This window comes from Arvicanthis niloticus, chromosome 13 (assembly GCF_011762505.2).
Source record: "Arvicanthis niloticus isolate mArvNil1 chromosome 13, mArvNil1.pat.X, whole genome shotgun sequence".
In the NCBI taxonomy this organism is placed as follows: Eukaryota; Metazoa; Chordata; class Mammalia; order Rodentia; family Muridae; genus Arvicanthis; species Arvicanthis niloticus.
In genome coordinates, this window is record NC_047670.1 from 72,307,353 (window position 1) to 72,329,538 (window position 22,186).

Below are 22,186 nucleotides of genomic sequence, written 5' to 3' on the forward strand. Positions count from 1 at the left end.
CTAAACAAACAATAAACACAGAAAACCATCTTGTGATGAGCCCCAGATAATAGTGAGAAAAGCCTGAGAAGCCTGTCTTTAGATTAAGCAGTCCAAACTGCCACTGTGTAAGCTGTCACTTAAATACAGTAAGTACCAAGAATCAGACAATATTCTCGAGTCCTGTGCTGAGTCTGCAAGCCAGTTTTCTTAGAGAGAATGTAAAAGGGCCCAGCAACTCATATATAGAAAGCTATTTATTTCCTATGGAAAATCAAGAGAAAAGAAAGAGAGGAACAGTGAGGAAGGAGAAGCAGCTAGAGAAAGGAACACAAACGTACAGAGGGCCCTCGTCCTCCAACATGCAGGGTGGAAGCAAGAGTGGCACAGGCTGCTGGAGTGGAGACGGGAACATTCATTTAACAATGAAGTAGTAAAAAAAATAGCTGTTGTTGTTTTCAAATTGTAACTTGTGGTAAAACATAGAAAAATGTACTAAACACGCTTGGTATAAAACAGAGTCAAATGTTCCAATAAGCCCAAGGAGAGAGCACAGTGCTGGCAGGGCTGGGGCACGGGGGCGGGGAGGAAACTGCATAGAAAACTACCGGTCACCATACAGAAAGTAGAAAATGTCCCTGTTGTGGAACTTAAGTACAAAACGACACTGGCACTGCAAAGTCACTTCCCACCTACCCTCAGGAGCTCTGCGAGGGTGGCGGAGGGGCTGAACAACAGAAGAGCAAGGCTCAGCAGTCGAAGCTCCAGCCGTCCTCCGGCTGACCACCCTTTACCCAGATAACCTTGATAACCTTTACTCCTACACCAGACTCATCCAGGTCTCAAAATACTCTTAGGATATCTACAAACGCCCGATACACAGGGCTTGCTGGGATCAATGTGTGCTGGAATTTGAAAGATGAAAATAAACATACAGACTAAATGGTGAACACATTCAGTCTTTTTTTTCTTTTAAAAGCATATCCTTGTGAAATATATATTTCACATTGTGTGTGTGTATATATATGTACGTATACACACATATAGGTATATATGTATATAAAATTCTCTGTGGTTAGAAACATATTTAAACTAACTAGCCACAGACCACCTAGACCTGTATTCACCCAACTCTGGCATGTGACACTAATGGCCGAGTCCTTCTTGGTCAGAAGCAGGCAGCAGTGAAGCTGGGGCCCAGCTGCTGCACTCAAGACTTTTGGGTGGGTCCTCCCAGAGTACGTGTGTGCTCGCACATGCAACCCTGCTCATAAGGAAAGGACTGCTTGAGACTTTAGGTCTGCCAGGGCTTGTGCAGTGTGCTCAGGATGGGATGACTCTACCAGTGAGGAAACAGCTTTGAGGAGAAGCAGTTGGTTTCATGGAGGGCACATAAATAGGAAGGTTCTGGAGGAGGAGACTTAAGCTTATGCCTCAGAGTCCAGTTTATAGTTCCATTCCTGACTCTGCATCTTGGGAATCGTGTGTGTGACTAAGTGCTGGTGGTTTTAATCCCTACCTGCTGCCCATGTCCTTTCTTACTTCTCGGTAAGGCCTAGCAACAAGAATCTATATGAAACCAAGATTCTTCCCGAGTTTTCCTTGGGAGTCAGTGAGGCTGGAGGCAGAGCTGAAGTGAAAAGCAGTCTCTCTTTTCAGGAGGGATGTCCCTCACCCCTTTCACAGCACCAAAGTTTCTTTGCAAAAATAGTATCTGAGATACAAAAGGAAAGGCAGATGTGCTTGTGAATGCATCTTGCCTGGTCTGGTCCAGGATCAAGGGCTGTACAAGAACAGGGGGTTAGGAGCAGCTGTTTCCAAGGTCTCTGGCTGTCGATGGCAAAGGTTGGTCCCCCACACGCTAAGTGTCTGCTCACTGAGACAGTCTTCACAAGAGCTTCCGGTGGAGGATCTCCCAGACCATTCGCTTCCGGAAATATGGCATGTGTTGCTGTAGGAACACAGATAGACCTTGAGTTTTCAACTAGCAGACTTGGTGGCGTCTTTGGGCTTTCAAACTGCTTGTCTTTGCTCACACTGCCTTTTCTTTCATTGCTTCTTTCTACTACAGTTTTCACTCTGTGCCCTTAACAAGTTATAGTGGCACCATCTAGAATCACCAGGCCATTCCCAAATGACTCCAAGAATTTTGAGAATGGTGTCTATCATGTTTACAATGAGACTAAGGCCAAAAAAAAAAAAAAAAAAAAAAAAAAAGAAAAGAAAAGTACTTTATTGGAGAAGAAGTAAGAGAACTTCAAATGATGTCTCAGTTTGGTCTAAATCTCAGTGTCTTAATTTTTAGTTTAGTTTTGTTTAGGACAGTCTCTCACTATTTATCCTTGGCTGGCCTGAAACTCTATGTAACTGAGATTCCCTAACTCACAGAGACAGGCCTGCTTCTGAGTGCTGGTATTCATGTTACGTGTACCACCACACCTAGTTTTTTCAAGGGTTTTTCTTAAACTGGGCTGTGACCCCATAGGGTATCTGAATTTGTTTTTTTAAAAGGTCTATTTATTTAATGTATATGAGTGCTTTGCTTTCATGCACACCAGAAAAAGGAATCAGATTCCATTACAGATGGTCATGAGCCACCATGTGGGTGTTGGGAATTGAACTCAGGACTTCTGGAAGAGCAGCCACTGGGCCATTTCTCCAACCCTGGCATCCAAATTTGTAACTGAATATGGGCACTCTGAAAAATCCGAGAATAGTAAAAGGTTTCTAAACACACCACTCCAGAAATTAACTCAGGCTCAAATGTACAATGAATCCAAGGTGCATGACTTCGCTAAAGGCCTGACTCAGTATACAAAGCACAATTCACACTGTGTGATCTGTGACACACAGAATGCCAGCTGCTGCTGCTGCAAACATCCCAGTTCAGATTTTAGACCATTGTACATTATGAATGGCAGCCTTTCTACTTATACATAACATTTTCTGCTTTGATAGAAACAACAGTTAAATTATAAAAAACAGAGTTTGAGTACCTTCCTACCATCACTCCTCTGCATGTGACATAAACTGGCCTACCTTTGTATTCTGCTGGGCCAGTGACACGGCTCAGTGAGTAAAGAAACGTCTCCTAAGCTTGATGATGTAAGCTTGGTCCTTGGGACTCACAGTAGAGAGAGAAGCAGTTCCTAAGTGTCTTCTGACCCCCACATGCATGCACTCCCATCCTTCACTACCGTGCAGCAGCGCTCTCAGCACTGCTGACCGTGAAATCAAACTGTCAGCAGTCCACTCTGGAGAACAACGAGGACGTGCTGTATCTTATAACATTACAGAGTTAGCCAAACTCAAGTCTTCATGCCAAACCAAAACCATCTATTTCATTTGTGTACAAGCTCGCTTTTGTCTTTTACCAACTGTAAAATTACATGTATACTAGAGAACTGTCTTAAAATAATTTCTTTGCGTTATTATCAGTGTATGTTTCACTTATCTATTTAATATATGAATATATCTAGGGCTATAAGGGCAATGTAAAAACTTTTTGGATGAAGACAAATAGTAAGTTTTGTTCCTTAAGACTCATTCATTATTTTTTCTGTATGAATGCTTTCCTTGCATGTATGTCAGAGTTCCATGTGCACTCCATGGTACCTGTGGAAGCCAGGAGAGGGTGGTGGAGCTCCTGAAATTCTAGTTATCAATGGCTGTATAGGCCATGTGGGTGTGAGGAACTGAACCCAGTCCTCTGCAAGAGCAGTAAGTGCTCTTAAACCACTGAGCATCTTTCAAACCCCAGCAAGAGAAAAACATTTAAGAAGCCCTGGTTCAGACAAAATCTAGACAGAACACTGATTCCAACAGAAGCAAAAGAAGAAAACATATCAGGATAAGCTGTAATTTGGAGTCTCAATCCTCTTGGGTTCAGGATGATATCTAGAAAAATGACCAACTAACTGCTGAGATAAAACTGACCAGTGGCACTGACAAAGGGGACACGGAAGGGGGTGTATAACAACGTACATGAGGAGATTTACTTAGGTCCGTTCCAAACCCAAATGCTGAATTGAGGGGGCTGAAGGCCTCCTCTGGTTCCAGTTTTGCATTTCCTATAAGGTTAGAGGTATATGGGGGAGATGAACAGACAATATAACTTTCTTCTTAACCCAAGATTCAGTCACTGACATATGTGACAATGGTGACCTGGGGTGTGGCCCAACATGATCTCCTTCTGTGTAATGTTATGCAACACAGCCTGGAGTATGTAAGGGCAGGGCAGAGGCTCCACAGCACAGGTAGAAGGCCCGCCTCACCTGGGTGAAGTTGATGGGTCTGTCTTTGGTAATGCAGTCAGCGTATTTGCAAGCAAACATCCCACAGTCACTTCCATTCATCTGCTGTGGGATTTCCTAAAAGACCAACAATAACACAATATTTTTGCAAACTTCTCTACCAATTTTATACCATTTCCCTAAATCCTGAATATATGACCTGGGTCTCCTATTTAAGACAATAAAGAAAAGTCTGAGGAGGAGGGTGGTTTAAAAAATGTGGCACTTTAGTCCCACCTTTGTGTTTTAATTTCATATTGATCACACAGGGGACTACCTCAGGTTTTCATGGCACCTAAGGGTGTCGAAACTGGTCCTTCCACTAAGCATCAAATAGTCAAAAGTATTTCTCAAAGGAGTAAAAATCTCAGCAAAACAGCTCAGAATTTAGAAAACAGTTTTACACAAGAAACACATCATGAGCTTCCCCACAAATAATTCGTCTTCCTCGAGAAACCTGAGAAAGCTGAAGTCAGCCTACAAGTTAGAAAGTCCATGAGAATCAGGCAGAACTAAAACCCTCTCCTCCCCACACACCCCAGGTCTAAAGATTTCTATGACATCAAAGTGAAACATACCTGGCTTTTCTTGCTGAAGAGCTGCCAGCCATTGGTGTCAAACTCCTTCCTTTTCTTGTCAACACTTTCTTGTTTTAGGTATTGTCTAAAGGTATCGGAAGAGACACAGGTGAGCTGTGTGCAACTGGACGGATGGCAGCTGCCACCCAGAGAGTGGGGCTGGCACTTCGCAGAAGACAACCCTTAACACTTCCACAAGAGCGATAGGACCTCTGCTTCTGATATTCCTGATACGTAATATTCTTTCTAAAGTCACGGCTAGGTAGGAACTAATCTTCCTAAGGAACATTTTTAAATTTATTTTTTCTTGGTTTGTATGGTCCTTTCCTTTTTGAGTTACCAACCTAATGGGTAACTTATTATTAAATTATTAATTATTATTAAATTATGTGTGTGTGTATATATAATTTAAAATGTCTCAAGCAGTATCAGGGTATATATTTTAACACTTGTAGGGTAGGATCTTTTGTAAAAGTTCAACCCAAACCAACAATGTAACAGGTACAGTTCACACCAGGCAGCGGTGGCACACGCCTTAAATCCCAGTCCTTGGGAGGGAGGTAGATCTCTGAGTTTGAGGCTGGCCTAGTCTACTACAGGACAAGTTCCAGTAGAGCCAGAGCTACAAAGAGAAAACCTGTCTCAAAACCACAAACGAAACAGTACAAATTCACACAGAGGATTCCTGCCAATTTTCATGTGTTGTGTGTGCATGTGTGTGGTATGTGCATGTGTTGACACAGAGGTAGGCATGAGTGTGTGTATGGTCTGCATGTGTGTGGCATGTGCATGTGCTGACACATAGGTGGGCATGAGTGTGTGTGTGGTGTGCATGTGTGTGGTATGTGCATGTGTTGACACAGAGGTGGGCATGAGTGTGTGTGTGTGTGGTGTACATGTGTGTGGCATGTGCATGTGTTGACACAGAGGTGGGCATGAGTGTGTGTGTGGTGTGCATGTGTGTGGTAAGTGCATGTGCTGACACAGAGGTGGGCATGACTGTGTGTACTGTGTGCATTTGGAGGTCTGAGGTCAACATCAGGAGTCATCCTTGATCACCACTCAACCATACTTATTTCCACAGGCTCTCTCGATCAAATTCAGAGCTCACTGATACTAGTCTTGCTAGACAGTTCACTCTGGGGATCTTTGTCTCTGCCTTCCAAGGCTGGAGTTAAGTGGGAACCATGCACACACATAGAAGTTATGTGAGCCCTGTGGGTCCAGACTATGGTTCTTGTGCTTATGCAGCAAGCCCTTCAGCCTCCGAGCCTCTCCCTAGCCAAGAACACTCTTCTGGAGTAGTAAATGCTCACTTCTCAGGAACTTACTCCCCCTTGCCATGTATTAGTTGCAGAGCAAAGAACAGGTGTTTTACAAAGAGAAGCAAATGGTGTGTAAGAGATTTGCATTCTGATTTCCAGGTGAACCACCGAGTAGTAAGACCATAGCAAAGTCACCTCTAAGGGATTTTTTTCATCTAAAATTTCAGAAGGCTGAATTAAATGAGTCCTGCTGACTGTACTTCTATGTATATCGTTACTCTATATCTCAGTGTGCCAAGACAGTAAATACCCTCATTAATACATATTGTAGTATTTAAAATATCATTTATACTTCCTGTCTCCAAAGGCCTCAGATAATGTGTCTGATTGCTGGAAAGACAGAAAGCAATGGCCATTTCTTCTGTCCTCAGTGTGCACTTACAAGAGGATCCTGCAGGCCTCATTGTTTATTCCTCCCATAGAATCATAGTAGGTGACACTCTTCTTCCTAAAGTCTACAACCTGGAACAAGACAAAACAGTGAAGACATTAATGTATCTTCAGCTTTTCCTCCCTTGGCCCTTGACCTTTCCCTAAACTTTCTGTAAAATTGTGAGCAGTTTGGTGAATGTTTTGCATTATATTATGCCGAAGAACAAATAGATTATTTATGTAGAGCGGTGCTGGAGGATGATCAACCAGTGGCCTATTAATTGTCCTAAATTCTTGTTCTGCATGTCTGTTTCTCCATGATCAACAACACATGATTCAAAGAAAATTAACTATCATAAGATCATTTCCACAGTTTAAGAAAGATGGTGACGCCGGGCAGTGGTGGTGCACGCCTTTAATCCCCCGACTTGGGAGGCAGAGGCACGCGGATTTCTGAGTTCGAGGCCAGCCTGGTCTACAGAGTGAGTTTTAGAACAGCCAGCCAGGGCTACACAGAGAAATCCTGTCTCGAAAACCAAAAAAAAAAAAGATTCTGGATTTGTCTTTAATCTTATTTCCTTTTTGGATTGATATCTTTTAAATGTAATTCAAAAACAGAATATGCAATAACTCTTGTTAACATTAAACCAATGCATCCATGCTCCCAGAGCCACAAAAATGCTAAATCCCTACATGCTCAAGGCAAAGTCACAGCTAGGTAAGAAGAAGCATCTCAAAGTTAGAGCTGGTGGCATCACAAACATGCTTGTCCCTTTGTCTCAGCTGAGGTGGCTGGATGAGCTGTAACTTCCAAATCTCAGCATCTCCTACTCTAAATAGGAAATTCATTGATTTACCCGATCGTTAGCCAAGTCATCACTATTAAATTCTACCTTTCCCTTCGATAACCAAGCAAAAAATAGAACCAATGACCCTCTATGTTGGCTATGTAGATTTTTTTCATGTCATCAAAAATAAAGGAATTACTCACAGCTAGACACCAATGCACACCCAAGTGAATGGGCACCAGAAGAATGTCAACAGAAAACACATCCACTTTCTTTGTCCAACGTTTCACTGCCTGGTAACCAGCTGTTTTTAGCTTCGTGAAGAAAAAGGTGTTAAAGGCATGTACACTCGGAAATCCCTTCTCTTTACTGCGCTCCATTAGCATGTTCATGTAGAAATTGATGATCTGCAGGAAGACATGATACATCAGAACAGTCCAAACAGTAGCCCAACAGGGAAGAGCAGCTGTTACACTGAGTAATTAGTGTGTCATGAACATGTTTATGTATTATGCATTGGATGGCAACCAACTCAATGAATGCTTCAACAGATAATTTTAAAATATCCAATTTTTCCTTAATATAAAGATTTTATCGCCGGGTGGTGGTGGCGCACGCCTTTAATCCCAGCACTTGGGAGGCAGAGGCAGGCGGATTTCTGAGTTCAAGGCCAGCCTGGTCTACAGAGTGAGTTCCAGGACAGCCAGGGCTACACAGAGAAACCCTGTCTCAAAAAACCAAAAAAAAAAAAAAAAAAAGATTTTATTATTTATACTTCTTAAGTATCACACAACTAAGTGAACTGCTGGAAACCAGGACAGATAGGCAGATGCTATCCAGACTAGAAGAAAACTAGAGGGAAAGAGAAAGATGAGGATCAGACGAAGGAGATGAGGGGGTACAGTGGGAGCTATCTGAGTGTTTGTGCTGAGCCAGTGGATCCTGTGCTCAGGTCTTATTCTCCTTCTGCCCTTTTCTCCTTCCTTTCCCTCCCTGACATTTTCCCTCTCCTTCCGTCTCACTGTCTGTGTTGAGATGGGGCCTCACTCTGGAGCAGACTGTCCTAAACTCACTATAAAGTCCAAGGTAGCCTCGAACCTGTGGTACATCTCCTGCTTGAGACCCGAATGCTGGAATTAAAGACTTCAAGTGTTATACAGTCTATACAAAGAGAAAAATTCAGCTCCACATCTGAAGCCTTATCAGCCATATGCAGTGGCAAACTGCTTAAGTTTCATGCAGATCTAAGTAACCAGAAACCCACGAGAAAAATGCCTTCAATAGCACGGCAGTCTTGCTTAAGAACCTAAGAGTCAAGTCATAAGCATGAAGAATTTAGATGTTCAGCTTTCTCATCTGTTAACTGCATTACTTCTTTACTATCAAGTGTGAGTATGATAAATTAAAATGTTTGGTAAAAGAGATGCATGATTCTTTATCAATGAAGCAATGTTTTCTATACCAGTAACTATGCTGTCTGTGGTTCCTTTAAGTCCACAGTCCTGGTCCTAAAGCTTAAAAGTTATAAGGCCAAAAATTACAGCATACTTACTTTATGTGGATAGCTAGGGCCAAGCCAGTGTCTGTCAACTGAAAGGAATGAATGGACTAACTGAGCCACAGCTTGGAAATATGACTATGAAAACAGGCACATTTTTCAGAATGTTTTTTGAGGAATGAGAAAATGCCCCTGTCCTTTGACAAATATTTACACCTCAGGATGCCAGAGCAGTGAGCCACAGTGCCCACAGCAGGGATCCTGCCAGGAACACAGCCGAGCATGGTCTAGACCAGAGAAAGGGCCTATAGACCCAGATGCAAAGGCAGCTTCAGGGAAACCCAACTAAGAGCTCTAAGGTGATGGGCAGGTCTGAAGACACTGTTCTGCCTGCAGCTCTGCTTACTGTACAGTAATTCCCGCAGCAGCACAGGACTGTGGCTAACTGGTTCTTGGTTGTTTTAAGTAACAAAAAGAATCAAGGTACAATAAGATGGTATGTTTTCAAATCTAAGTGTTCAGTTTAACTGAAAGGAATGGAAAAGTTTCCTTTCAGAGAAGTGGGTAGAATCTACTTAGTCTATGCTACCATGTTATATTTATATATATTATCTATTATAAATATATATTATAGTTACATATTCAGTGTATCAAACAGTACAGTATAGGCAGATAACCACACAGTCAACCTTCTCACAGGGGCAGGTAGGCTATCTACTTTATCAAATAATGAGGACTGACGAGAGTCGAGAGACCACGGGCAGAGAGACGGACAGTGACGCACAAAGGCCATGCAGGTTTTCTCTCCAGGTGTCTAACAGAGTCACTACTTCTGGAATCATTAGCTTCAAGTTTACAAAGACAGGGAGAAGGGTTGACATGTTATACATCAGTATTCTAGTTTTCAGAAGGAAAAAGGTCTAACAACTAAACAAGTTTTTACATAGTCAGGCTTTTCCTTACTCCTGGAAAGCACCAACTACACAGACTGCTGGACTGAGGAGAACAGAGAATCTTTTTTCATAGCTTGTGTCTCCCCTCCATCCAAGGTTCTCCTTATGGGGAGGGAAATGGCTTCTGCCCACTTGCCACTAGCCAGCTTTAGGGCGTGATATAGGCTCCTTTCCATTTTCCCTTATCCCAGCAGAGGGAGTTTGGTGACCCTGACATCCCTTTCCACTAGCTGAGAATGTGCAATCTGATATCCAGGCTGAGTTTAGATGAAAGCCTTTCTCCTCAAGTGAAGAAAACTGCGATGGTTCAGCAAGACACGGTCATGCTCAAAATAAGCTACAAAAAGAACCTGCATGTCATCCCACAGAGGCGGCTTGGGATGGAGGAAAGAGAAATGAGAGATGGGATCACAGTGTTGAAGATGAAAGGGAAGCAACAATGCCACAGCAGTTGCTTGTATTTTATAAAAACAAAGGTCCCTTCCTTCTCCACTGGCAAGAGCTCTGACACACAAGATTCTCTTAGCCCAGCAGGTCTTACATCTCCTTTGAAATAAGGGGTTAAAAGTCCACCAGCTCAGGGTCTTGCTGTCTGTCTTGCCACTAAAGCCATCTGACAAGCACTGTAGGTCAGTCCACCTATCACTTTCTGGTGCGTACTGCTGTCTGTGGCTGCTGGTGCCTAAGAAAGTGCCTTCCTCTTCCCTGAAGAGTCCTGGCCATGAAGCATCTGCTCGTCTGTGCAGCCTTGTGTGAGGATGGGACAATTGTTTATAATGTCTTTGTTTTTTTTATATTCTATTTCATGTGTTGCCAGCCTGAAGCTGGAAAGAAGCTTCTCTTTAGAGAAAAATTCTACAGGGTTTTTTTTTTTTTAATTAAAAATATATATTTATTTACTTATGCATATCAGTGTTTTGCCTGAATGTATGTCTGTGTACCACTTGCATGTGAATCACCCCGAAATTGAAGTTATAGACCATTTGAAGCTGTCATGTGAATACTAAGAAGCAAACCTGGGTCTTCTGCAAGCGCATCCAGTGGTCTTAAACACTAAGCCATCTCTTCAGCCCCAGAAAATCCTACAGTGTTTTCAAACTAAAACTGGGGAGAGAGATGAGTTGTTTTTTTTTTTTTTTTTTTCCCTCTGTGAATGTTACCATGATGACGTAAATGGTCATTGGTACCTGTATCTTTTTTTTCTTGCCCAATAAACCAGACAAATCTAGACGTACTCTATTCCCTAGGAATAACGTGTTGATGTTTAAGTCTCCAGCTCTTCCATGGCTACTCTGGACCACACTGCTTGTCTTAGGAAGGAAAGTCCCAATAGTCTTGGGCATGCTAATACTCCTGAGCAGACACTGAGACGAGGAGACTGCTTGACTATTATGCTCAGAGAACACCTTATCAAGATAAAAATACAGCTTTGCCACCGTACACAGGATTTTTTCTTATGTGTAAATTCAAAAATACTCAGAATCACTGCTAATGTGTTTTAAGAAGGACAGGCAGGCAATGTCTACATTTATGGAGAAGTATTACTATTTTCCATATGGCCTTGCATAAGATCCTAGTTAATCATAAGGGATTCTGGGGAACATTGCAGAGGATGTGGAAAGAAGCATGAGCATCAGCCTGGAAACATTAGTTTCACTCTGATGGTTCCACTCACATGGACACATCACACCTGGCAGGGCTATCACACTCACTTATCCCACTGTCTTCTGCTTCTTAGTCTTTTTACCTCTTACACAGATGATCTCTTCCCTATAAAGAACTACCTATTTCCAGTGTTAAGTTTTGGGGGCTGTTTCCTCTCTACCAAGAATTACTAGGATTCATCTATTGGAGAGAATAACCAACTATGACCATTTTTACACCCCCTTCCATTATTTTGTGTGTGTGGTACTGAGGATCAAGCCCAGTACCACACTTGTGCTTGTGCTTGGGAGGCAGGAGCTCTACCACTGAGTAAAATGATGCCCGGACTTCCATAAATCCTATGTCTAAAAGTCAGACTGTGACTGAAAGGTATGAGCTCCAGCTCTTGACTTCAATTCTGCTATAAAACCCACTGAGCACAGTGCTTCCTTAGAGCTGTACGCTTCTACTTTCCCACAGCCAATCAAGTAGCAATATTGTCTATCTACAAGGCTACTGCAATGCTGGAAAGCCAAAAGGCATCTTCCTCTTTGGAGATGAAGCTCCTGGATGGTGGGTAGCCAGCTGGCTGGCTGTGTACTGTCTGTTATGGATGCACTACTTCAATTCTTCCTTCACAAGCTCTTCTCACATTTGCTGAGACTGCCCCCATGACCTTTCCTTCCCAGATGAAGTTACACCTCCCAACTCCCCCAAAAAGGGGCAGCCGTATCTTCTGGCTAGTGCCCAGTTCCCAGTTCCCCCATGTAACTGGTCATTAGTAATGGTGGAGACTAGGTTCCTGGAGGCTGAGTGAGCACAGAGAAGGCTACAGTCAGTCACAGTGCTTCTTCACAGCAGGTGCACCTGTACTATTCTTTCAGTGTCGGGGAGAGACAGCGCTCAAGTCTCTGCAGATGCACAACTTTGTGCCTTCCTCTTTCCAGGTCCACCAGCTGTACTGCACACGTTTTCAATGTGTTATTAAAATGTATATTTATTTGGGCTTTGAGGATTTACTCTATTACTATGAAATTACTATCACCGCTAACAGTCCTCACTCCAGAATAAATGTTGTATACTATTAATAGACTCACCTTTTTAGGATAGTGTTTGCATGGCACAACTTTTCCCATCCTTTAGTTTGTAAACCTATCTGTAGCCTTACATTCACAATGGAATCTGGTATGGTTGTCTTGGCTCACCACAAAGCACATGGCTAACACACACAGGTCCTAGGCCCAGTCCCCAGCAGTGCAGTGAAGGATGCTTCTTACAGACAGGTGTCCTTTCCATTCTAACCGCCTCTACTCAGTGCTCGTTTTCACTCACACCTATCCAATATGGTAGCAACTAGCCCAGGTGAGGTTCTTGGGCTATGATTATGGAATACAAACCAAAAAAATGACATATTTGGGATATAACTGGGTTAAACAAAACATGTTACATTTAATTTATTTAGTTCTTTTTCTTTTCTTTTTTTTTTTTTTCTGGTGCTAGAGGGCAAAGCCAGGGCTTCAGGCATGCAAGCCAAGCACTGGGTCCACTGAACTACATCCCAGCCTGTTCTAAAAATGATACTACTATTCAATTTAAAGTGAGATGTGTGGCTCCTATTGTAGCTCTACCACACAGGGCTGGTCTAGACCATTCTGATTGTGTACTGATGTGGCTGAGTTGAGTGAGTCTATTATCACATGCAGCTTTGTGTTTGCACTATTTCTTCCTTCTATCTTTTCCCTTCTTGCGGATTTTTACTTGCTTTGCTTCTGAGATTGCAGTTGCACTAGGCTGTCTGACAATATCCTAGAACTCTTTGATGGTCTTGTCATCTTTGTACCTCTTGCTCTATCTCCATATCCACAATCTCAATTCTCTCGGAGTCCACTGGGGTACTGCCTTCATGTAATGTAAGAAAATTTCGATATTTTTATGTTAGATATTGACATGTTTTGCTTAGAAGCAAAACTAGTTTTATCTGTACAAATTCCTAAATTATTTCCATGTATTTCTAAATTTATTTAATGATCTACCAAAGAGTATTCAGGGGGCTGAACAGCTGGCTCAGCAATTAAGAGCACTGGCTACTGCTCCAGAGGACCTACGGAGGTTCGGTTCCCAGCACCTACACAGTGGCTTTCAAGAGTCTGTAACTCCAGTCTCAGGGAATCCAGAACCCTCTTCTGGTCTCTGTGGGTACCACACAGGGAAAAAGTAGCATAATGGCTTTATATGTATGCCATATACAGGATTTTTACATTTTATTTATTTTTATTATTACACTTAATTTATACGGTATATATGTGTGGACATAGTTGCACCATAGTGGACATGAGTGGAAGTCATGGGAGAACTTATGGATGTTGTTTCTCTCCTACTGTGTGGGTCTTGAGAACTAAACACAGCTCATCAGCCTTGGCAGCAAACACTACCTGCTTGGCCATCCTGCTGGTCCTGGATTTTCTTTTTTTTTTTTTTTTCTTTTTTTCCTTCCCTTCCTCCTCTTCCTTTGTACTACTGAAGATTTTACATTCTTTAAAAAATAAATCTGATTATTTTTCATTTCCTGTATCAGTTTGTCAATAGTAAGAATAATTTATGCGTTACTTTATTTTGCAGAGAATTTTAACATATCCCTATAATACTGGCAGGATACACAAAACAAAAACAGGTATTTACAAAAGCATTTGAGGTAAGAATAGAATTTAAAAATGCATGAGTATTTGCAAAAGACTGAATATTCATATTTGATGAAAAAGAATTAAGTATTTGTAAATTAAACATCATAATTTAAGTATCTATGATAGTTCATCCAATGTTGGCTATTTAAGCTTAAAAAATATGACACTCTAAAACTGGTGCTTCTCGTTGGTTCTCATTATCATCTTGAAGATGTGACTGACTGTGGTTGGAAAGCACTCCCTCTAGCACGTTAGGTAGGTGTGGTAGGGATGCAGGAATCTTGCCTCCCAGCATCCACTCTAATCATGGAATTCCCACTACCTGCATGCTCACAGTCTATCTAGCCTCTGATGGGTTGCAGGAAAAGAAAGTCTGTCCTGATGAATGCTGCCTCTGTAAGGAATCTCTGAGGTAACTGCTGCAGTGAAGGGCATGAATTCAGCTTATGTCTGACTCACTGCTGCCCCCTAGGTTTTGCAGAAGTTATAACAAACAGGCTATAAACCTTTTGGAATAACTGACTCTCCAGCAGTGGCAGGAGAAGAAAAATGGTAAATGACCACACATCAAAAACAACATATAAGAGGACACTTTTGATTATTATTGATTTTTGTTTTTCTTTTTAACTTGGTGAACTCTTCTCCACTATCATTTAATTCATCGTTCATCACCCAAGGAGCCAAAAGATGTGAGTGAGGTTTCCAACAGAGACATCAAATCATGTGCTTCTTATCATTCTAAGTAAAAAAAATAGTACACACCGTTTATCTTATAAACTAGCCAGTGACGGAGCAGTTCAGCTGGCCCAGAGGAAATCAACATTTTGGGCCTAGTACGGTCTTAAGTCCTATCCATCTAGTCCCATAACAGAGGCAGTTTGATAAGATGGAGGCAGTGGTTACGGTACACACCAGTGCGTAGGCTTGTTGTTCATTAGCTCTATGAACCTGGGAGTTTCTTAATCTTCTATGTTTGTCTTTTGATGTTCAACTTGCCATATGCACACAACAAATAAAGGAATAATAACTCTTCTCAAATGAAACAGCTTTTTTAAGGTTTAGGATGGGGACAGATCAATGTAAAGATCACAGCATAATTAATATGGTTAATTGAAATTGAGAGGTGAAGACATTCCCCCTTGCTACATAAAAGCAATTCCAGTTTTTTGATGTCAGCTTTAAAGATACCACAAACAAACAAACATTACTTCAGAAAGCTTATCATGCACAGTGTAAGTAACCCAAGGCAAGCAGATGAGAAGGAAGGAGACATGATCCCTCAGGCAGCAGCATGCTCAGACAGTAACTCTGCTCAGAGATGCGAGCTGCAGAGCAGGACCATAAGCACAATGAAAGCCCGTGTGAGAACAAAAGCACACACAGCATGGGAGGACCGCTGCTGCCCACCTCTGTTCACACAGAGCCTGTCTCACTGTTTCTGCAAATGTGGTTCTTAGAACACATAAGTTCACAGTGAGACAATGCCTTCCCGTAGTGTTCACGTTGTATTTGCCGGCTATTTGCATACAAAGTAAAGGCAAGCTTACCTCATCATTGAGCCAGTTCAGATGGTTTAGAGTCTGAATGTCTTTGCGTGTAATGGTCAAGCGGAATGCCTCACTGAGGACTTCATCCTGGTTACCGTTACGAAATACATTCTTTATTTCTTTCTCCATTTCCTAAGAAAACAAAAGACCAAACATAATGCTTTCAGAACAAACTGGCTCCTCACCAGTCCCCAGGCTGTGTTCATCATAAGTCACCTACCAGTTTTCTGCTGTCGGCTTACTTGTATCCACCATTCCACCTCTCTTCCTGCAGTGGTCTTCCAGGTCACTTCCCACCCACCACACCCTCCTCCTTTTTCTTTCACACAACATTCAGATCCTTGTTTTTGTCAAAACACTTCCTGAAAACTAATACAAGCTTTGCTCAAATCTTCCCACCTCCTTAAAAGGTTTTATGTTTTGTTTCCCAAGAAACAAGCCACAAAAGGCACCATGGAGTAAAGGCAGCATACAACAGTCACATGCTCTATGCACAGACATACTGTTTTACTTTTGAAGACATAAAAATGAAACTTAGTACAGCTATGAGAAGTCTGTGCTGCTCACTGGCTACACAGGAGCTGGCAACTGGATCCAGGGCCAAGGCCTATGCACATAAAGCAGCATTCTAGCACCAAGTTGCACCCAGGTCCAGTAATATTTTGAAAGGGGTATAAATTAAGCATCAGATTTTTAAACCATACATAGATTGCTAAGTATTTTCCAAAATTTTCATAATGGATTACTACTGCTTAAAAAAATTATAAAAACAAAGTATATATATATATATATATATATATATATATATATATGTGTGTGTGTGTGTGTGTGTGTGTGTGTGTGTGTGTGTATGTAGGTATATATATACATATATATATGTATATATTCATATTCATAATGAAATCCATTCATTTATATGCTCATTAAAAAATAAGACAAAGCCGGGCGGTGGTGGCGCACACCTTTAATCCCAGCACTTGGGAGTCAGAAGCAGGCAGATTTCTAAGTTTCCAGGCCAGCAGCCTGGTCTACAGAGTGAGTCCCAGGACAGCCAGAACTACACAGAGAAACCCTATCTTGAAAAACAAAACAAAACAAACACAAAAAAATAAAAAAATAAAAAAAAATAAAAAAAGAAATAGTACATAGTACTTCTCAGCTCACAATTTGCTATCAAATCATCTCCTATGTCAGCATAGAGGAAATGGTGGGCTCAAGTCCCCCTGACTATAGTCAAAACAGAACACAACCTCCCAAGTCAAACTGAACAACAAAAACGAATTTTTTGAAATATAAAAAAAATTGAAAACAGAAATGTAAAATATAAATTTACTGCATACCTTCTCTCACTGAAGTTGCTAAAACCCACCCATAACCATATGATCAATTTTTAATTACCTTTAAAAATAAACATTGGTGTATAATATAAAGTATAGTTATATAAATATAATCTAAATGTCAGATACTCTACTGAATTACATTTGAAACTGCCCTCATCATCCTTTCTAAACCAAAAGCAATTGTAGAAAACTAATTTTCTTTGAGACAGGGTCTCACTACGTAGCTCTGACTGGCCTGGAACATCTGTGTTGACCAGGCTGTCCTCAAATACAGAGATCCCCCTGCTTCTGTTTCCAAGGTGCTGGGATTAATGGTGCTTGCCACCACACCCAGCTCTACTATAGGATTTTCAGTATGGTCTTTACCTCTGTGATCTCAGGAAATTCGTCTTCACTATCAGTTAGTTGGTGACTTTTTTTCCTGGTTTCTGTGGCAGCTGTGACAGGAATCTCCTTTTCAAGAGGTACACGAAGGTGAAGTTCTACAGAATCAAGTACTGCATGTTCCCGCTCCTGCAGCCTCTGGAGACAGAACGTTAGAGTGAGCGGGACAAAGTCTACTATTTGACCTCTGTGAGGTGAGTCACTCTGGGACATGAGCCACTTATCATGAACTCTGTGCTACTATATAAGCACACAGCATCACTCAGGTAACAATAACGTCCCAAACCTTCAACCTGGAGGTGCTATTGATTTTCTTTAAAAAAAAAAATTTATTTACTTATCCTATCTATCTATCTATCTATCTATCTATCTATCTATCTATTATTTATTTATTTAGGTTTTTTGAGACAGGGTTTCTGGCTGTACTGGAAGTCACCCTGTAGACCAGGCTGGCTTCAAACTCACAGAGATTCACTCTCTGCCTCTCGAGTGCTGGGATTAAGGCATGCACCACCACCCCTTGGTTATTTTTATTTTTTAGGAGTGAGTGCTTTGCCTGCATGCATGCACATATACCAATGGGTGCCTGGTTTCTGAGGGGGCCAGAATCCCTGCAACTGGAGTTACTTGTGGTTGTGAACTGCCACATGAATGCTAGTAACAGAACCCGAGTCCTCTCTAAGAGCAGGCAGTGCTCTTCTCTGCTGAGCCGTCCTTACTTTAGTCTTAACTCTGCTTGTTTTTTTTTTTTTTTTTTTAACCTGGTTTTGAAGCCGTAGTGCCAATGCTTTCTGTTCTTCAATCTGGCGCAATCTTTCCCGAGCTCGAGAATCATAAACACTAGTTCTAGGAAATGAAAGCAACACAGTCACATCAGTGTCTAAGCACTGGCCACATACATCTCTGCTACACATAGTAGATAACCAGTAGTAAACAGAGCTCAGTACACAGACCCACTCAGACCTCTCACCACATTTACATCTCAAGATACAGTAAAACAACTTGATAATTTAAACTATTTTATCACTTTTACTGGACTAATTTACATATAATTAGAGTGACTTCTGTGGGTATTTGTAAATACATAGTCCTATTTCAAAAGCACACCTCTTAATAAGACTTAGGAGAGTGAAGCTTAACTCTAGATATCCAAAAGCAGAACTGAGCCCCATAGAAAGGAGAGCGGTATACTGATAAGGCAGCACCTATTTAGACTTACAAAGACCAAGGGCTAAAGAAAACTGAGCAGGTTTTGGCATCTGAAACTAAATGTTTTCAGTTATTTCTCAAATTCTCTAACAGTTTATGTAATGATAAAGGCATTTACTTTATTCTTTACATAGCTAGCTTTGAAATATTTTCCAATTCAATTTAGCTTCAACAACTTTTACATAGTTGACAAATACAAAAACAGAAATCTAACTGAGGCTGTAGAGGTGGCACAATGGTAGAGAACTCCAGAGGACTTGGGTTCAGTTCCCAGTACCCCTATGGTGGCTCACGATCACATATGGTTAGTCTGTAATTTCAGTTCTAGGGGATCCTATACCCGCTCTGGCCTCTGTAGGTGATGCCAAGATGCACACAGATGCAGGCAAAACACTGCCACACATAAAATAAAAATAAATAAAATCTGAAAAAACTAAATATTGTAGCCCTAAGAGAATCTTACAAACCCAATAACTAAAGAGTACAAACAGGTATTTCTTATTGAGTAAAAACAATTAGGATAATTAGATAGTTGTTTGATTTCTTCCTAAATGAAAATGAGAATAAAAAATAGTACCAAAAACAGTAACTTACAATTCTTTGATCCATAGCTCTGCCTGGAAGAAAGTAGGGCTATAGGTGGGGAAAGAAAATAAGCAGAAAGGTTAGGGTGAAATTTGAATATTTTCACAAACAAAAACAATCATTTCAACAGTTCTTTAGTTTGTAAGACTCCTTTGCAATTATGAAACAAAAGGTATCCAATTGATGCAAAGTAACTAATTTGAATCTTAATTGAATCTAATTGAAAATCAAAGAACGTGATTATTACACATGTACTAAAAAGATGACCTACAGACCAGAAGAATAAAGTTCAGCCCCAGCTCTCAACTTGTATGAGAGAATAACATATGTTAAAAAAAATCCTTCTTCTAAGAGGATATATTAAGATAGAAAATTATTGTTCCCAAATGGTGCAGGCTGACAGAATTCTTAAAAGATTTAACCAAATCTTTAAATTCTTGGACTTCCCAGTGTGAGTCAAAACAGATCTGCTACAGGATATTTGAACCTGTTACCGGATATTTTCTAGCTAGGGTGTGGCTCAGCCTTAACACACACCTTTAATCCCTCTGGCTGGAACACTGACATGACCTTAGTATTAATCTTCAATCCCAAACAATGAAGGTAGTAGGTTTGTAGAAGGAAGCATCCATGTTTGAAAGTGATGTCTAGTTGAGTGGCAGACAAAGGAAGGAATAAGAGACAGATTTGACAGAATAGGATATGCCCAACTCTCACGAGGAAAGGAAAGGGAAGCTACTTAAAGGAGAGACAGACAGTCCAGGAGAAAGAGTGTAGTCCAAGAATACAGTAGAGTTCATGGAGAACAGTGTAGTCGTGTTGAGAGTGAGAAGGCTTTTTTTTTTTTTTTTTTTAGAGACAGACTAAAGAAACAACAAGCTTGACACAGGTAAAGACAGAACAAGCAAGAGAATGAGAAGGAGCCTAAAGACTAGAAAAGACTGCTCGAGTTAGTTTGAGGCCAAGAAGAGCAATTCAGAGGCCGAAAGAAAAGCCTGACTGAGTCAGTCAGCTAGGAGAGGAGTCTGAGTGAGAACAGCCGAGTTGAACCAGCCAGCCGGAGATCAGAAAGAACTAGGAAGGGGAAGCTTATTCAGCAGCAGTTCTCAGAGGCTGAAAACATTTTAAGCCTAGGTAAGATTTGTACGGAGGCTAAAAGCTTAGCTTCCAGGACTAGGCCTAAGTTAACAGACAGAGGCAGTAAAGTAAGCCTCCCAGACAACAATGAAATCAGGAGAATAAAAGTTACATTTACACATATGCAATCAAATAATAGTACATAGTAAAAACCCTCCATCCACAAAATACTGCACATCAAACTGGCTAAGGAGTCAATGAGCCAAGGCAGAGATACAGCAGGAGCACTGCTCCAAGGATCACAGGCCTACTCCATTCCACAGGAATGGCCACTCTTATGGACAAACCCAGTGAGGAACACTGAGGAGTCACAGGAATGTTAACTGTTCCTTCCAACAGCTTTCCTCCCTCTCAATTGCTTTATCTCCTTGCAAATCTCTAACTAAGAGATCTACCACAGAAACAAATACAAGAATGAACTCTTCCAAAGGAGACCTTTGAGGTCCTCAGAGCAATTAGTTTTCTGATTCTGAGCAAGTCACTTCACCTCTATGGGTTTCAGTTTCAAGATGTGTAAACTACAGTGTGGTTAGAGTTAAGTCCCCAGTCACCCATAGGCCGTGACTTGGCAAAGAAAATACTGTTCTGCCCCCTCAATGTCATTAAGGCTAATGAAAGCTTTGACTCAACAAACACCTGAGCGGGCAAGAGAGACAGCCTCAGAAATCATCAGTAGCAGTATAGTTTTAGTCTGTCTGTCTGTCTGTCTGTCTGTCTCTCTCTCTCACTCTCTCTCTCTCTCTCACATACACACACACACACATACACACACACGACCAAATCAACAAGGGAACATATTTATAACATGATACAAAGATGGAAAAAGAATTATCCAAGATTTCACATTAACAGGTCATGAATTTGTCTATACTCCTTATTAAAATATAAATGTCATGAAAATGCAATTTTTATCTATTTATAGACTACTGTATTCTCCTCAAGTAGAATACTACCTGCTAGAGAGCAGATCTGTGACTGCTGAATAAGGAATAATGTAGGGGCAAGTACTTCTCTTCAATGGACTGAGGCATCTGTTGGCTCAGGAAGGACAATTATAAGAGAAATTGCATTTCTAAAGAGATTACACACAGCAGTGAGAGCTACAAGCATGCTGAACACAGTCGATCCCACTGCTCTCTATGGAAAACTGGCCTAGTGCTTTATACATTGTTAAGCCTCATGAGCTTTCCATATTCATTTAATATAATATGCAACAGAAAATTATTACTCATACTTTACAGAAAACCACACAAAACCATGCTGAGGTCCAGAATGACACATTGTATTGGAATAACAAGTATTGTAAGACTTCTCTGTCCAATTCCAAAGACTGTTCCCTCCTCTAGTGCTGAAATGCCTTTCAGTATGCTAACACATTAAGCAACAAGGAGAACCCAGCACCTGGCTACAACAGCCCATTTTGAGCTTTCTCCGATGTTCACATTTTTAGGAAAGGTTTATTTACTAAACATCCATCACACTAAGACTACCACTGGGTGGTTAAGTGCAAAGATATTAGTGGTAAAAATACAGGGAGGTCAAATGTCTAATATCATTTGGGGCTCAGAGACACCACCTAGAAAAACTAACATCTGAATCAGATTTTGAAAAAGTAAGAGTTAAACAGTAGTCAAGTAAAGAATGGGAATCCCAGGCAGAAGGGCAGAAGAACCAAGAATGTCTAAAGTAGAGGTGTGCACACCACATTCCAGGAAAACAGGGCAGGTCCTCACTGACGGAACTGAAGTAAAAAAAGTGGCCAGAAACTAAATCTAAAGGCGAATCCTTGGGGATAGCACCTTAACTTCAACCACAGCCATCACTCATTACTCCAGCTCATGCTGTTCTCTTATCTCACCCTCCAAGTCATTCCT

The 22,186-nt window shown here is 41.2% G+C and overlaps 1 protein-coding gene across 5 annotated transcripts in view; it reads right to left on the reverse strand.

The window, feature by feature from the left end:
* Positions 1–218: 218 nt before the first annotated feature.
* Senp1 (SUMO specific peptidase 1) overlaps positions 219–22,186 on the reverse strand; it is a 58,997-nt gene continuing 37,029 nt past the window's right edge. For all 5 annotated transcript variants that reach the window (XM_076911996.1, XM_076911998.1, XM_034517525.2 and 2 more), the window contains 9 exons: positions 19,185–19,223; positions 18,143–18,227; positions 17,364–17,519; positions 15,658–15,789; positions 7,538–7,741; positions 6,557–6,636; positions 4,850–4,934; positions 4,254–4,349; positions 219–1,930 (listed from right to left, as the gene is read on the reverse strand). In XM_076911996.1, coding sequence (XP_076768111.1) covers positions 1,868–1,930; positions 4,254–4,349; positions 4,850–4,934; positions 6,557–6,636; positions 7,538–7,741; positions 15,658–15,789; positions 17,364–17,519; positions 18,143–18,227; positions 19,185–19,223 — 940 coding nt within the window. In that variant the 3' untranslated portion in view covers positions 219–1,867. The remainder of the gene's footprint in view (positions 1,931–4,253; positions 4,350–4,849; positions 4,935–6,556; positions 6,637–7,537; positions 7,742–15,657; positions 15,790–17,363; positions 17,520–18,142; positions 18,228–19,184; positions 19,224–22,186) is intronic.